The sequence below is a fragment of the Rhamphochromis longiceps genome, linkage group LG14 (genome assembly GCF_057381845.1).
Source record: "Rhamphochromis longiceps isolate RC_006_pf linkage group LG14, R_longiceps_female_GT1.1, whole genome shotgun sequence".
NCBI classification, from domain to species: Eukaryota; Metazoa; Chordata; class Actinopteri; order Cichliformes; family Cichlidae; genus Rhamphochromis; species Rhamphochromis longiceps.
The window spans coordinates 40,205,875-40,221,526 of record NC_140570.1 but is presented as its reverse complement, the minus strand read 5'-3'; the positions used below and the strand labels follow the sequence as shown (position 1 = coordinate 40,221,526).

At 45.7% G+C, this 15,652-nt stretch overlaps 3 protein-coding genes across 4 annotated transcripts; 2 read left to right on the top strand and 1 right to left on the bottom strand.

The window, feature by feature from the left end:
* The first annotated feature begins 870 nt into the window (after nucleotides 1–870).
* On the top strand, nucleotides 871–5,107 carry parlb (presenilin associated, rhomboid-like b). The gene is made up of 10 exons (XM_085380713.1): nucleotides 871–1,017; nucleotides 2,024–2,240; nucleotides 2,311–2,451; nucleotides 2,532–2,580; nucleotides 2,654–2,749; nucleotides 2,834–2,983; nucleotides 3,067–3,137; nucleotides 3,336–3,437; nucleotides 3,625–3,722; nucleotides 4,328–5,107. Exons 1-10 carry the CDS (start codon nucleotides 941–943, stop codon nucleotides 4,464–4,466), a joined length of 1,140 nt encoding a protein of 379 aa, XP_085236839.1. The 5' UTR covers nucleotides 871–940; the 3' UTR covers nucleotides 4,467–5,107.
* Nucleotides 5,108–5,974: 867 nt separating this feature from the next.
* Nucleotides 5,975–9,767, top strand: LOC146654751 (claudin-1-like). Its single transcript, XM_085380284.1, has 6 exons — nucleotides 5,975–6,262; nucleotides 7,278–7,536; nucleotides 7,941–8,105; nucleotides 8,553–8,634; nucleotides 8,723–8,836; nucleotides 9,263–9,767. Exons 2-6 carry the CDS (start codon nucleotides 7,320–7,322, stop codon nucleotides 9,354–9,356), a joined length of 672 nt encoding a protein of 223 aa, XP_085236410.1. The 5' UTR covers nucleotides 5,975–6,262; nucleotides 7,278–7,319; the 3' UTR covers nucleotides 9,357–9,767.
* A 138-nt stretch (nucleotides 9,768–9,905) lies between these two features.
* Nucleotides 9,906–15,018, bottom strand: chp2 (calcineurin-like EF-hand protein 2). Of its 2 annotated transcripts, XM_085380285.1 has the most exons (7): nucleotides 14,799–14,990; nucleotides 12,948–13,020; nucleotides 11,672–11,752; nucleotides 11,396–11,520; nucleotides 11,257–11,318; nucleotides 10,508–10,630; nucleotides 9,906–10,234 (listed from the first exon to the last, which is right to left on the bottom strand). In XM_085380285.1, exons 1-7 carry the CDS (start codon nucleotides 14,863–14,865, stop codon nucleotides 10,181–10,183), a joined length of 585 nt encoding a protein of 194 aa, XP_085236411.1. In that variant the 5' UTR covers nucleotides 14,866–14,990; the 3' UTR covers nucleotides 9,906–10,180. The 2 variants fall into 2 exon arrangements, with proteins under 2 accessions (XP_085236411.1, XP_085236412.1); XM_085380286.1 differs by lacking the exon at nucleotides 11,672–11,752 and having other exon boundaries at nucleotides 14,799–15,018.
* Nucleotides 15,019–15,652: the final 634 nt, after the last annotated feature.

Sequence of the window (15,652 nt, the reverse complement as noted above, 5' to 3'; positions counted from 1 at the left end):
TTATATTATATTATTATCAGCGTTCACCATCTGCTTCCATCTCACCCACCCACCTATCCCAGCACCCTCCTCTGTCACACCAACCCCATGTCTTCCACTGTATTCATGGATCACCTCAGAGGTTTTTCTGTTTTCCTTCTGGCAGCTCCACCTTCAACATCCATCTCCAAACCATGCATCACAGCAGGTCTCGCTATCATCTTTTGAACCTTCTCTTTCACTCTTGGTGCTATTTTTCTGTCGTAAGTATCGGTCATATCAGACACTTGTCTCCTTTCACTCCACCCCGCCTGCAACCTCTACTTCTACCACCTCTCCTGTGCACTGACCCTTCCTTTGGGTGGTTGACTCCCGGGTATCTATCTTCCATACTTCTCTTCACCTTTCCACCTTTCTCCTGCTCATTGCTTCTATTTACTTTCATTCTTCTTCTCTTCTACAGTCTCATCCACCTATACCATACTCTCATCACATACTCTCTGTAGATCCACAAAGACCACAAAGATCCACAGTTCATCACCTTCTGACCTTCTCTATACTTCTCCATCAACACTCTTAAAGTACACTGCTCCTCAGTGATCGCCATTTCTCTTCTTCTCAACCACTCTTTCTCATATCTTTAGCTTCATACCTTGTTCTTAAAAATTAGTACCAGAACACTTTTGTATTATTCCTCTGACACTCATTTGCATTTTTTGTGTTTCACTCTGAAAATAAATATCAAATTTCGTTGTATTGACTTTGGCAGCGTTTTACCTTGAAGGTCACAGGCGGATGTTGTGCTTCGTGTTGAGGATTTTGTTTTGTTGATTCAATTGTGTGCAGTATCCGCCTCTGTCCTGCGGGCGTCGCTGACGGTGCCGGAGCTCCTTGGTGACCCGGAAATGAACAACTGCTAGGCGGCCCTTCGGCCGACCTGTCGGGGTCACCGGGATCCAATATGGCGTGGAGGAGCTGCTCCGTCCTGCTCAGACTGACCGGAGATGAAGGCTTACGGAGCTCCGTGAGGGGTGGCAGGTCAGTCCCCACAGGCGGGGGCGAGCAGCCCGTCCCGGGTTACAAACAGACAGATCCTTGCTGCCGGAGTTAGCTCCGTTAGCTTCAAGGACAGTTTAGAATCAACGGGCTGTTAGCAGGTTAACGTTAGCCGCTGCTAACAAGCGGGGAGCTGCCTGGGTGTGTTTGTGTGTTTATCTAATTATCCGGTGATGTAAAGCTGTTTGTCCTATTTAAACACCCCAGTGTGCCCCCTTACATACATGCCCATTACATGCAGTTCTTCCGAAGCTCTTTCAGGTCCTCCCTCCGGCTCAGTGCAGAGGGACGCTGCTTCCGTCGGTGCCCTAAAACCCAGGGGTTAATCTCCTGTGGCCAGCTGACCTGTGCTGCTTTAGGTGGCTTTATTTATAATCCACAAGCAGTCCACTCGGACCCTTCCAATGACCAAAAGTTACTAAATGGATTCAGTGACATAAAACCAGACGTTTGTGGTAAAAATGTTTTTGGGATTGTTGCTCAGTCTGAGGCCGGCTGGTAAAAGGAGACAGCAGCTAATCCTTAGATAATTAAAAGGTTGGCAGGATGTTTATACTCTGACACACTGGTGCATTTACAGTCATGATAAAAAGAAAGTGCACCCACTCTCAGCGGGAAGGTTTTATCTAATCACGAAGATGAATTGAGTCGGGTCCTTGGCAGAAGTCTGTACTGTGAAGCAGGAGTTCACCATGGTAACTTGTGCTGTGAACACAACCTGCTCACCACCTACTGACCAATCAAATCTCCAGAAATTACCATCGCCTTTCCTGTGTGTGTGGAGCGTCAGTAATAAATGTAGATTCTTCGATACAACTTTGTTCCTTTGGTTATTTATTAATGATTTTTTCATTTAATTATTTTTGCCTTTTGACAGGAAACAACATTTTTTGTTGTGCTTCCTGTCTGTGGTTGTGGCAGGAGGATGCTGGCGCTTCATTAAAGAGAACTTTTTTCTCACAGTTGTGATTCCTCGTCTGTCCACCAGGTGGCCTCAAAGCTTCCAGCAGAGATGCGGCTTCAGGAAAGCTGCAAGGAAACCCGAGTCCAAGAAGGTGGAAGAGGAGTTAGGCCCCGCCCACAGCGAATCCTCTGAAGCCGCGGCACAGCGCCGGACCCCCGCTCCTCACTGGGACCATCAAGCTCCACCCAGTCCCCCACGCGCCTTCGGCCGGCTCGTCAGGCCGCTCGTCTTTACCATCGGGGTAGGTGATGTTGTTTCGGTGGCGATGACGCCGCTGATGATGTCACGGACAGGTGTTGACTCCATGTCAGTTTACAGGCTGCTCCTTCGGCTCGGCGGCCATCTGGCAGTACGAGTCCCTCAAGTCTCGAGTGCAGAGCTACTTTGACGAGCTGCGAGCCGATTGGCTGGAGAAGGTGCGACCTCAGAAACGAGGAGACATCCGCAAAGAGGTGAGGGTTCGACGTCATCACCTGTAACCAGGCTCCACCCACACTTTGATCTGAGTCTTAATTGGCTGTCTGTGTTTTAGATCAACCAATGGTGGAACAGCCTGAGCGAGGGCCAGAGGACGGTAACAGGTGAGTCAGTGCTTACGAGCAAAGCGCTGAACTTTCACATGGGGGTTGCTGGATTGAATTTCTTTTTTCCCAGGGATCATTGCTGCTAACGCCATCGTGTTCTGCTGCTGGAGAGTGCCGTCTCTGCAGCGCTTCATGATCAGATACTTCACCGCCAATCCGGCCTCCAGTGAGTCTCGCCACCGCCGCCACGATTCGTTCAGGGTCTCCGATTGAGCCTCTGTAACTGTGGCTGTTTGTTGTTGCCCCGCAGGGACTCTGTGCTCTCCCATGATTCTCTCCGCCTTCAGTCACTTCTCGTTCTTCCACATGGCGGCCAACATGTACGTCCTCTGGAGCTTCTCCACCAGCGCCGTCTCCATGCTGGGCCGAGAGCAGTTCATGGCCGTGTACCTGTCGGCAGGTGCTTTTCACTGTGGTGTAATCTCTGAGATTATCTGTGTTTGTTTATGAGTGTGACGTTGATTTTATTTCTTCCGTTTTCAGGTGTTATTTCTACGTTTGTCAGTTATGTGTGCAAGATGGCCACGGGGAGGTTCGGCCCATCTCTCGGAGCGGTGAGTGACTGCTTCACAGGTCAAACTGTACCTCGCTCAGAGTCACGTCTGTTTTATGGTTTTATTTTAGAGGACGTGTAGATTTTAGGAGGTCAGTGCGAACACACTGATGTGATTCTTTTGAGCGATTTTCTTTGGTGGACGTCTGTAAATGTTCTCAATAAATAAACAGCCTGAAGTTCCTGTTTCTGTTTTCAGTCTGGCGCCATCATGACCGTCCTCGCTGCTGTTTGTACCAAAATACCTGAAGCCAAACTGGCCATCATCTTCCTCCCCATGTTCACCTTCACCGCTGGCAACGTAAGACCCCGCCCACCCCTCTCCTCGCCCAGTCTACCTGGACAGAGATCTCTTTTTCATCTTCTGCATCAGCCCACCTGCAGCTGCTGCACATCTGCAAGCTGCTTTGAAACCCACCTGAGCTTCAGCTCCTGCTGCTGGCTTTGACCTGACTGAACTCGCGCTCTGTTTCCGTGTCTGTCTGCAGGCTCTCAAGGCCATCGTTGCCATGGATACCGCAGGCCTGGTGCTTGGATGGAGGTTTTTCGACCATGCTGCTCATTTAGGAGGAGCCATGTTTGGAATGTAAGTTAGCAAGTTAGTCGATTTTTTTATTTATAAAGGTTCATTTTTAATTTTCTTTGTTAATTCACAGAGAAGTTTTTTTTTTTTTTACCTTCTTACAGTAATTTTCTATATTAGATGGTGGGAAAAAAACAGCTTTTCTGTCACTTAATTGTTTAACTTAATTACTTAATCACGTTGGTTTAGTGTGAGTGGCCGTGGGCGACGTCTGTATCCATAGGAACAGCTGTAAAATGTGGAAATACAGTTAAAAGTACAAAATTGATGGCTTCCTTGACATTTTCCAGAGCCAGACTGCAGTCTTTTCCGGGCCGATTCTGGTCCCTGGGACTTATGTTTGACCTCTCTGGATCAGATGGTTAATAGGTAGAAGCGGAAGTGTGAAGGCAAAGCTGTCGATTTCCTGTTTGTGTTCCTGAGTGAAGAAAAGAGCGAGACTGTAGACACGAGCTGTAGAAAGGGAGCCCGCCGAGGAGGTGCAGCGGGACCAGGGCCTCCTCGCTGACGTGTTTTGGACGTTGAGATATTTGGAAAACTGATTTATTCTGTTTTGTGACGACGTTGCAGTGACGTGTTTTTAATCAGACTTGTTCTTCTCTCCTCAGCTGGTACGTTCTGTTCGGCCACGAGTTGATCTGGAAGAACCGAGAACCTTTCGTCAAACTTTGGCACGACTTCAGAACTCGAAGGGGACCGGGAGGAGGAGAAGGCGGCGGCGGAGGGGACCGAGGAGGTGCCATTTAGGACGCTGAAACGCAGAGAATGAAGGAAATAAAATGCTAACGTAACATGTAAAGATGTATAAAATGTACAGAGAGAATCACGGAGCCCGGGCACAGGCCGGAGTCGAAGTAAAGACTCGTACTTGTATTTATAAAACATGAACGATTCCATTGTTGTCTCCTCGCCTGCTTTTGTTTACAGTTTGATCAGAGACAAAGACAAACGCGGCACAGAGGTTTACAGCAACGACCTGTCGGCTGATCGTGTGACAAACAGCCCAGACAGAACCAGTCAGAGGGACTTTTTGCCTCAAAAATCTGTAAAAGACTTAAAAAGACAGCTGAGGGATTCTTAAAGAGCTCCACCTACCTCAGGTGAAACTTCAAACCCCATCAGGACGCCGTGTCTGAAACTAGAGTCTGGCTGCTGCTGCAGAACGAACCGGACGACTGAACAAACACCGTGTTTGCCAAACAGGCTGAAGTCCACCAACAGATCAGACTGATGGTGTCAGAGCGCGATCTGAAGGGTCGTCACGGAGAGCGTCATACGCCTGCTGCGATTGGCTCACAGCTTTAATAAAGCCCTGTGATGCTCGTGGGTTTAACTTTCTTAAAATAGACTCGATGATATTTGTGTTGTGGAAAAATAAACTGATCAAAACCTGATTTTCTGAGATTTATTCAAAGTTTAAAACAAAGGGACCAAAAACAATGCAGCACCAACATCAACAAGTAAACAAAATACTAACAGCTCCTTTATAGCCGTTGTCTTGATGCAGTCTTTGTTCAGCTGTAGGGACCTGTTCCCACAGTCGTGTAGCAGTGGTCTGATAATGACGGCAGAGCTTCACACTCATTCTTTGTTACAAACCAACAGCACGCAGAGAGGAGAGCAGCTGAAGCGCAGCACACCAGAGCTTGTGACACATTATTTTGGTTTTTGAAATCGATGAACGAGACAGAGATGAACACTGAACACCTCAAACTGAAGAAAAGGCCGACCCTCGCTCAGACTCGCACTTTTTTAATGTCTCTTTAATAAAATGCACTCATTCAAACCTTTTACCTGATTCACAACTGAGATCAGACATGAGTGTGCACATCTGTGAGACCTCGGTGATGCTGAATGATCTGTGAGGGATTTAGAGCAGCACAGAGGTTCTTATTTCATACAAACAACATATTCCCACATCCAGAGAATCGGAGTATTAAACTCCACATCTGTCAGCAGCTGAAAACATCTGGAGCTTTTCAAACCAAACACTTGACGAAGGAGGTGCGAGGTGTGCGAACCCTCTGGTTCCTGAGGGAACATTTGCCGTTAAAATCACCGCAGCTTGTTTTCAGTCGTCTTACTAAAGCAAGGACGGACTTCCCAGATAAAAGATCACCTGTTGTTGGTCCTCTTGTATGTCAAAGCCTTACAGAGAGAAGAGCTGCTGCAGCAGGATAGGAAACCTGCTGTTTTCAGTTTATCAAAAAGGCTCTGAAGGACTTTTAAACCACAGGTTTCCTTCTTTTGGTATATTTTGTCCCACTCCTGCATAGAAGCAGGGTTTTATCTTTGACGGCTGAAACCAGCTCATCACAAACGGTGGGAGGTGAAACTGGGATTCCTGAATGTCGATACTGATGTGTGTTTAGAGACGGTTTGGCCTTTCCCAGAGTTCATCGACCCTGAACAGCAGCAGACCTCAGAAGATCAGACCCGCTTCAAACCGCCGCGCTTCACATCGCAGACACAACCTGAGCGACGCCTGCAGAGACACAAACCCTGGAGAAGGCCTTTCTGCAACCTCCAAACCTGTGCCGACGGTAAGAACCGATCCATCAGACTCCAGCCGTCAAACCTTTAGCTGCACTTTAGCCTTTAACAACTGGCTCAGGTGACGTGTGCGTTTCGACAGGTCTGTACGGGTGAAACTGAGCTCCACGTCTCCTCTGCGGCAGATAGTTCCTATTTTCAAATGAAACACGATAGTGGGGATGCACACTCTGCTGGGACGGATACGTCCTCTTTGTTCATCTCCCTGAAATTCGTTTCTTTAGCTCAAATGGCCTCTACAGTCACCACATCCCAATCCAGCAGAGCACCTTTGGGGTGTGGGAAATGGGAGATTCACATCGTGGATGTAAAATCCCCGAGGAATGTTTCCAGCACCTCGTTGAATCTGAGACACGAAGAACGAGAACAGTTCTGAAGGAAAAATGTGTCCGACCTGTACTAGCAGGGTGTACATAATAAAGTGGCCAGCGAGTGTAAATCACACAGTGTCCCAACAGTGATACTTTTACTATAATCACTGATGAAATCCTGTTACACGTGTTTGGAGTCACACCGAGACGGGAAATCGTAGTTGACTTTGAGTCGACCGCCTGCATTTGAGTTTGTGTTTTACAAACTGGCTCGGATCTTCCCACAGTGAGCTCGTGCACCACGTCCATCAGCGGTGATTTACTCTCTGTGCTGCAGGCAGCTCAGAGTAAACTCTGTGAACACAGAAGTCAAAGCTGCTCTTTGGACTTTGGTCCACGTCACTGATCCGAGTGCTGTTTTCCTGTGTTATGTTCTGTTAACGAAAATAGAAAAAATACACATATATCTTTAGTATCAGCTCCGAATATTATCTGAGTTCTTGAAGAAGTAAAAAATAATATTAAACACAACATTTAATACTACGTTGATTGGTGAGCTTAATTTCAGCTTAATTTCAGTCACTGATACTTCATGGAGGTGTCAGATGTCACACGGCCCGAGAGCAGAGCCCTGAGGAACTCCACAAACTCCACAGCTCGTGCCTCCTCCTTCTTCAAAATCATCTGTTTCCAGGTGTTCCAGGTGTTCCAGGTGTGTGCGGAGACGCTGAGCAGAATGGCGGTGGGCCTGCAGATTGTGGGTCTGTTTCTGGGTGTGGTGTCCTGGTGTCTGCAGTCCAGCTGTACCTCCAACCAGGTGTGGAAGATGAGGAGTCAGTCGGAGTCGGTTACCACCAGCCAGTGGCAGTTCGAGGGCCTGTGGATGAGCTGTGCTGCCACCTCGTTGGGGTCCATCCAGTGCAGCAAGTTCAAGACGGTGCTGGGACTGTCGGGTGAGAACAGCTGCTTCGTAATCATCAGCAGCTATTATGGAGTTATGATGATGGCTCAGGAAAAGGTCCACAGCAAGGACAATTATTTTTCATTCATTGATGAGAGCATTAGTTTTGGAAAAAAACTCATCTCTGTTTCTGCCTGAGAGCTGAGACAGAAATAAGAGAGGTCATATATCTTATTTATAGCGAGTTCTTATCTTTTGCTGCCCAAACAAAGTAACAGCTTGTTCATGAACTTTAATGAGTCCCATGAGGACAATGTTGCTTAATGTTGTGGGAACTAGATGATGGCTTGTTCCCACAAGATAAACTGGGTTTATAAAAAGGGAAAAGACATCTGCAAAAACTGTAAAGCTGTGCGACGAGGAAGATGTTCATTTACCTGTAATGATGCTTTGCAGCTCACCTGCAGACCTGCAGGGCTCTGATGATCCTGTCCCTGCTCTGCGGTCTGACCTCCATCATCGTCTCCGTGCTGGGACTCAAATGCACCAAACTCGGCAGAACGCCCGAGCAGGTCAAAGCCAAGATCGTCCTGAGCGGAGGGATCCTCTTCATCCTGTCGGGTACGAGGCTTCGGGACTGGAGCAGAAACAAACCCCAAACCTGTAAAAAAGCAGCGTTTTCGTTTTGTTTCTCCTTCCTGCAGTTCAACCTGCACAAACTGGAAGCTGCAATTTCACTTGTTTCAAATTATGGCTGTCGTACAGGAAATGTCGACGTAGACAGAACATGTAAATGACGACATACAGTCTGTGTTTGTGCTATGATCAGAACTTCACGGGGAGTGTTTCTTTGTGGAAGAAGAAATGGTGCTATTTAGAGAACAGATATCGCTGCATGTGCACATCAGTATTCAGGATGGAATCATCTTTATTCCTCATTTAACTGAAAACAAACATCTAAAAAATATTCAGATTAAAACGAGGCTTTTGCAAAGTTCTGGGATCTGTGGAGACACCGGAGCTCGAGCAGCTGGAAACTGAATCCTGAGCTTCTGTGTTTTTCTTCAGGTCTCTTCACTCTGATCGCCGTGTCCTGGTACGCTGCCAGAGTCATCAACGACTTCTACGACCCGCTCTACGGAGGAGTCCGGTGAGCAGCAGTGTGTGTGTGTGTGTGTGTGTGTGTGTGTGTGTGTGTGTGTGTTCCTGCTGCTGAATCTTTAGAGTTTGTGCTGCAGGTTCGAGCTGGGTACTGGTCTGTATCTGGGCTGGGCAGCCGCTGGTCTGGCCATACTGGGAGGATCTATGCTTTGCTGCTCCAGTAAGACTACTCCCTCCAGCCCACCTGCTCGGTAAACATACACACCCATCATCGTCTCCTTATTTAATGCTCAGTAATGACTTCTAAGTTTGTGTCAGGCTGTAAAGATGCTCATTTCTAAAGTAAAGTTGGTCATTTTAACACGGGAGTCTATGGGACTCCCTGCTGAAGCCTCTGGTGGACGTTAGAGGAACTGCAGGATTCATTGTACAGATGTTATCATAAAGAAGAACGAAAAAGAAAGAAAATGAAACGCTGCAAAGAGTGTTGAGTAACTGACGGTTTTGCATATTAGTGAAGCTTTTGTGCAGGTGAGAGCACTTCAGGTAACAGACGAGCTGACGACCACAAATCTGATTATATAAAGTATGTATATAGTTTAAAAAGTTGGTGAGCGAATCTGTTTCATGTACATCGCTGTTGCTCCGCCCTCTAACCTTCATCTGCTCCCCTGCAGGCAGTTTTCTTACTACTCCACCACCGGCCAAGGTCGGAGCATCTACAGAGCAGCTCCGGCCTCAGACGCCAGCGGCTCCAAGGCTTACGTCTGAACCGACCGACCTCCACCGTCCTTTGTTAGGCTCGTGCTGTTTTCTGAAACATGGAATCGCCTCAGAATCACACTGCAAATAAAAGGTCTCCTGAAGCTGTGTGGCCAAGCAGTACCAAGTGTGTCCAAGAGAGGGCGCCACAGGGAATCGCTCTCAGAACTTCACAACAGATCAATTTATTTATTAGGTTTTGCTGTTTCAATTGAAAACACTTTGTGGTTCATTTACATTTGACTTTTATTAATCACATTTACCTGTATGTTTGAATTAATTTCACATTATTAATTTTCTATAGTTAACTTCAGTTTACCTTTTTTAGGATATTAAAGAGAGGAAAGGCTATCATCTAACTAATCATGCTGACAGATCTGTGTGCAGTTTCCAAATGTGACGTTGCAGAGAAAGAAACACGTGTGGTGAAATGAAACTGAGAGAATAAAGATGTTTATTAATGCACACAAAGCTAGAAACCTACTGACAAATTCAGCCTTTAGATTCATGACATCACTGATGAACAGACATTAATTAAACGTTAAATAAAACGATCCATTAAAAGGTTTGAATAAAATTTTATTATTTCCCTTTTTAAGACTGTTTACATGTCGCAGGTGTGTTCAGGTGCGTGACTGCACTGTGCTGCTTGTGTGCGTGCTGGCTCACGGGAACGCTGATGAACACTACAAATCCAGCTGCAGCCCAGCGTGCACAGCAGTAACATCAGTCTATCCACCAGATCTCCAGTTTGGTTTGAGAGCTGATCTCAACCTGCAGATGTTTCCTGCTGGGATCTTTGTGCTGATGTCAATTCTTAGCAGGTTGTGTCTTTATTTCAGGAAGCTGACGCTCATCTTGGTATCAATGTCCATTTTCTCCAGTGACTGAAAAACAAATGAACACAACAATAATTTTTTAAATAAATTTGATTTGAAGAAAGTCCCTCCTCCTCCTCCTCCTCCTCCTCCTCCTTCTTCTTCTTCTTCTTCTTCTTCTTCTGTTTCTCAGACAGAAATAAATGCTGGTCCTAAATCATGTGTGAGCTTTGAGAGGTGTTTGAACCACCACACACAGTATATTTTATACATTTATTATTGTATTTGTGTGAGAGCCCAGATTTTTGATCAGATGCAGCATGAAGCAGGTAAGAGTCTCACCTTTTTGAACTCGTCAAAGGAGATGGCATCATCTTTGTCGAGGTCGGCCTCCTGAATGGCTCGCTCAGCTATGCTCTGCAGCTGCTCCTCGGTCACCTGCAGCCCCAGCATCGCCCGCAGAACCTGAAGGACGCAGGACACAAGTATTAATAATGTACCAACGATGCTGATCGAAATCCTCTCCGAGACCCGTTTTTCTGCAGAACTAAAGAACATGCGAGTGGTGGACCCTTCTATGCAGATGACACACGATTATTTTTCTGATTCTAGAAAACTAAAACTAGCTTAACGCCACAGAGGATTTCTTTGAGGGCAAGCTGGGCCAAGCAACTGTTTTCCTCTAGTGCAAGTCCACAGCAGCTCCATCTGCTGTGGGAAACACTTCGGAAATAAGGGATCAGCCAAAGTACCTGCTACTTCTTCTTTTCTAAAATAATAATCACCCCAGTGGGCTAGCTTTATACTGTAGGAGGGGCTCGGTAATGTTTTCTTTCAGCTAAATAAAAATTCTTCTCTCACTTCCCTCCATTCTGCAGCCATGCAAAAACCCCTGATCTTAGCCAAATGTGAGTATGAGCTCCTGCATCCTGGTTGCAGGTGTGTAATTTGTGCAAACAATGAAGACCTGACTGACAGCCCCACACACCAAAGACAGACTGCACAGGAGAGTCTCTGTGCATGGGAAGGAACTATGAACTTGTCAGCGATGAGGAGAAGAAATGAAAACTCTCAAATAAGTGGACACAGACCTGAAGAAGCTCCTCTCTGGAAATCTTCCCATCTCGGTCCAGATCGTACAGCTGAAAGGCAACTGAGCAGCTTCTACATTATTTTCTTTATTGTACGCAAAGATAAAATAAAAGACAGAACAAAGTGACCTGGACTCACATTTGAGCTTCCTGGTCCTGCTGCTGGGGAGCTCTTGCTGTGTTCCTTCTTTGTTTCGGTTTCTGTCAGTTGGACGGAAATGAGCCAGAATCCGGACAAAGGAGGAAAAGTCCACGGTATCCTGTCTGGAGAGAAATACTTCCTGTTTACCCTTCACAGTGTCACCTGACCAGTGCCTGAGTCTAGACCTCTGCAACTCAAATGAGTTGATGTGACAGTCCTTGCTCTGTCAGTGCAGAAACAAGTGATTCCTGTGATAACAGCAGGCTGTCGTACCCCGAGGAGAAAAAGGCTTCTATGATTCTGCCTCCGATGGGGTTCATGGCCAAACCTCCGAGCGCTTCAAAGTCGTCAGGGCTGCGATACAGAAGGAGACAGACAGTCAGAGGCTCTGGGACACTGACGTCCCTCAGAGTCTCACAGGCTTTGTTTTAAATCTTTAGATTTTTATAAAGAAACACGACCTGTTTGTTTTTCTGCAAAGGTTTCACTTTCAGCCTGCATGATGTTTAAGAGCGGTCATATTAAAGCAGGGTTATTATAGTTAACTCAAACTTAACTAAAGATCAAAACTAGATGTGAAAAAACATTTTAAACTAGACGTAAACAAACTTCCTGAAAGGATTTCATGAACTTAGAAACTAAACTTCTGATAGAGAAGAAGTTTTAGACTTTGATTAAATGTTATCACTGTTTGTGTGATGAGACTTTGACGGACGCTGAATGTCCTCAGGACTGTGAGTCGCTGCTTTCCAAAGGTTGTATAGTTTTATATTTTCTGGACCGATTTTCCTCAATCATGCCTCTCACGTATGCCCTCATTACATTATTACTTAAAAAGACTAAAACTAACATTAATAACACTAAAAACTAAAAGTAAACATTTTGAAACAATGAAATCTAAACTGAAAGGAAAAAAACTGCTCTGGAAAAACCTGAAGCTAAACAAAAAGCCAAAATGAAATGAAAGTATAGCTCTCTGTCTTCCTCTCAAATGGGTTGGCGTTCGGGCTTTGGAGCCAGCAGACATTAAAGAGTTACCTGACACAGTCACAACAGTGACTCTGAATTCATCCTGTTGACACTTTGTGTGGCCGCTGATGTTTGGACACATCAGGGAAAGAGATCCTGAAGATGAAGGTGTTGAACTGGTTTGGATCAGAGTCTAGTCCTCCAGCTTCCTGTTTCTCAGAGTGACTTGATGAAGTTTATGTCTGGTCTTTGACCAGGTCACACAGCGTTTCGGCAGGTTGTCTAGAAACATCTTTGGGAACTTTGCAAAGTTGTTTTGTTTTGTGTTGTTTCGAGTTAAGTGTTTGAAGTATCTTGAATGACTGTTTCTTCATGTTTTCCCGTGACTGTGAGATTGGGGGGAGCGCTGCTGCAGCAGTGTTACATATTTCTGACGCAGACGGATAAAACTAAATAAACTAAATAAACTCATCTTCAGGCTTATTTCATTCTGGGATGTTTTTTGGGGAAACAAACAAACCCTATAAAAACATTATTGTTATTAAGCTGGATGATGATTGTGAGCAGTGCGTCCACACACCTGAGGTATCCTCTGTTGTCTCTGTCCAGACTCTCAAACCTGTCGTGCAGACGGAGGAGATGAGCAGACGAGACTGAAACAGACACGATTTGTTCTTTACTCAGAGTAAACTTTAACAGCTCAGTCAGTCTTTGCAAATACTTGCTGAGGGAAGAAGTATGACTGTCTTCAACAGTAACTTGTATGTCGATACCTCAAATACACCAGAGGTTTGTTTGCAGTATCCAGGGTGTGCATATATTAAATATATTATGTAATCGCTCAAATGGGTCGAACAGGTTTGAGCAGAAATCCTGTGACATCAAAATTAAAGGAGAAGAAATTCAAATAAAGGAAACCAAAAAGAAAAGATCAAAAACGATTAGCTTATGGTCCCAAAGTAAAAGAAATAATAATTATATGTAATTATATTTCTTATTACGAAAAACTAATGTTTCATCTGGGCTTAATCAGCCATCGAGCACAGTCGTGTTTATCTGCCCACAGTGTCCTTATCAGCGAGGACAGTTCAGGGTGTTGCCACGGAAACGCACACAAACAGCCGACGATGAGCTCACACACGGGAAACAGCAACAACTCACACCGTCGCCGTTACAGTCTCACATGAAAGCTGAAAGTGATGTTGAGTCCCCCCACACACACACACATTTCCTATTGACAATAACTGTTTTGGGGTTTTCCCAATAAAGAGATCAAGACCCCACGATGGGAGAAATACGAGTACACGCACACACCCAGCATTGACATTAAGCCAAACTCTGACATTTAATGACTGATTTTGTGGTTCAAACAAACAGACTGTGTAGAGACATTTAAGTGTGTAATATATGTATGAGGTGTATGGCACACATGCTCACACATTTAACATTACAGTAAATATTGGTCTGAATTCAGCACTTTGGAGAGAGCTTAAACTGGGCAGGTGAATCGTAACCCCGCTGAGCTTTTAATGAAGCTGCAGATTTTACCATCAGCACCTTTAGAGCCTCTGAAACGATTGTCTTCTTAAATTTACGGTTAAAAGAAGAAAAATGTTCACATCCTGAAGTTCAGCTCGTTGTTAGGGGTACACCTCGCTGGTACTTCAGCGTGATGTTCAAGTTTGAGATGATTTGAATTTATGACATGGTGCATTATCCTGCTCAGAAGATGGTACACAAAGGCATGGACGAGGACAGCGACAGGACTCAGGTACGTGGGCGTCAGCTGGCACATCTGGAGCGCTGAAAGGTGTAAAGTGTTGTCAGAGCAACATCTGCTCCATGCAGATGTTTCTCAGGAAGGCCTTTGTGTTTGAGCCGGATGAACTGCAGACTGCTTCTATAACAGCCTCACGGCTTCAGAGGAGCAGAGGAGCCTGCAGTCCAGACCTCTGACCAGCTGACAACATCTGGAGCATCATGAAAGCAGCAAGAGGACGAAGCAGAGCCAGGACTGCTGAGCAGCTGGAATCCTCCATCAGACTGGTGTTAGAGAGCAAACATGGACCTGTCCTACTTTTACAGACGTGTCGCTGCATCATGTTCACAAGGAGCTCATATTTTTATCACCATGGTTCATGTTCACAGTTTCAACATTTGTTATGTTTTTATGTTCAGTTATGAATAAAATCTGAGTCTATAAGATTCTGTGCTTGTAATTACAGGCTGATCACAGCTGGAAACCTGCCTCGGTCAGCTGTGTTTAATGTCTCCCAGCTGCCTGTCGATGTGTGCTTGTACATACATGTTGTAAAAACCTGAGATATTAAAGACCTTTAACTGCTGTAAACTTTATCCCAGGCTCGTCTGTTCTCTCCTCTCTAGTTTTCCTCAAACTTGCTTCAGATGCTTCAAAGCAGGAAATACTCACATCCGGTTTGGCGCATGAGCTCCTGGGCGTTGGGGATTTTGTTCCTGCTGGAGCTGCTGGAGCCCATCCTGCTGCCGGTGTCGCTGCGTAAACCCAGACTTTCAGTTGCTGCAGTTCAAGCCCGATGAATTTATCTCTGCGCTCTGACCGAGGTGTACGCTCGCGCCCACTGCTGACATACAGACCAGCCAATCACCGCTCGCCAAGAACCACACTCTGATCAGTGGGAGGTCCATAAACACATCCACCGTACGTCTGTGCTCTGAGAGATAACTGCTGCAGGAGATAAAGAGCAAATTCAGTTTGAACGATTGAGGATTATTTCAAAGATATGTGACGGCTTGACCCACACCTCCCCTCCCACATCCGCACAGACCCCCCTGAACTCTGTTTGAGTAAGCCGTTTACAAGTATTTCCTGAAGTGGGGTTGCACACAAAGCACTGATATGTACAGCAAGAAGAAACAGTTATCTCGTAGGCTTTTGTTTGGCTGTCACAAAAACATAATCTGGGAAACCACCTCCAGACAAAGACTTCTGTCCTAACCAGGACCCTGAAGACAATGAGTACAAATGGTGACGAGTAACAGCTGCTGCTCAGATGTGCTTAGAGAGGCATTTTTGTGTCATGAAATCAAATAGAAGCAAGTCTGTAAAGTGTGACGGAGAGAAAGACTGTGAGGCTGAGTCTGCAGGAAGGAGTCGGTCCGGCCCTACACACCGATCCAAACTAACTGTGACAGCTGCTTCAGAGCTTTGAGGGAAACGGCTGCTCTGATCTTCAAACCGAATAAACACGTCGGTCCATTAATGAACACTAGATGGAGCAGTTTCCACATATATGTGCACAGCAA

What these genes read in the sequence shown, in the direction of transcription:
- parlb (XM_085380713.1), top strand. Translation starts at nt 941, where the DNA reads ATGGCGTGGAGGAGCTGCTCCGTCCTGCTCAGACTGACCGGAGATGAA. An exon ending in CGCTCGTCTTTACCATCGGG is followed by an intron (nt 2,241 to 2,310) that starts GTAGGTGATGTT and finishes ACTCCATGTCAG; the next exon opens with TTTACAGGCTGCTCCTTCGG. An exon ending in GGGCCAGAGGACGGTAACAG is followed by an intron (nt 2,581 to 2,653) that starts GTGAGTCAGTGC and finishes CTTTTTTCCCAG; the next exon opens with GGATCATTGCTGCTAACGCC.
- LOC146654751 (XM_085380284.1), top strand. Translation starts at nt 7,320, where the DNA reads ATGGCGGTGGGCCTGCAGATTGTGGGTCTGTTTCTGGGTGTGGTGTCC. An exon ending in GATCCTCTTCATCCTGTCGG is followed by an intron (nt 8,106 to 8,552) that starts GTACGAGGCTTC and finishes GTTTTTCTTCAG; the next exon opens with GTCTCTTCACTCTGATCGCC. An exon ending in CCGCTCTACGGAGGAGTCCG is followed by an intron (nt 8,635 to 8,722) that starts GTGAGCAGCAGT and finishes TTTGTGCTGCAG; the next exon opens with GTTCGAGCTGGGTACTGGTC.
- chp2 (XM_085380285.1), bottom strand. Translation starts at nt 14,865, where the DNA reads ATGGGCTCCAGCAGCTCCAGCAGGAACAAAATCCCCAACGCCCAGGAG. An exon ending in GAAGCCTTTTTCTCCTCGGG is followed by an intron (nt 11,521 to 11,671) that starts GTACGACAGCCT and finishes ATTTCTCTCCAG; the next exon opens with ACAGGATACCGTGGACTTTT. An exon ending in CAGGACCAGGAAGCTCAAAT is followed by an intron (nt 11,319 to 11,395) that starts GTGAGTCCAGGT and finishes GAAGCTGCTCAG; the next exon opens with TTGCCTTTCAGCTGTACGAT.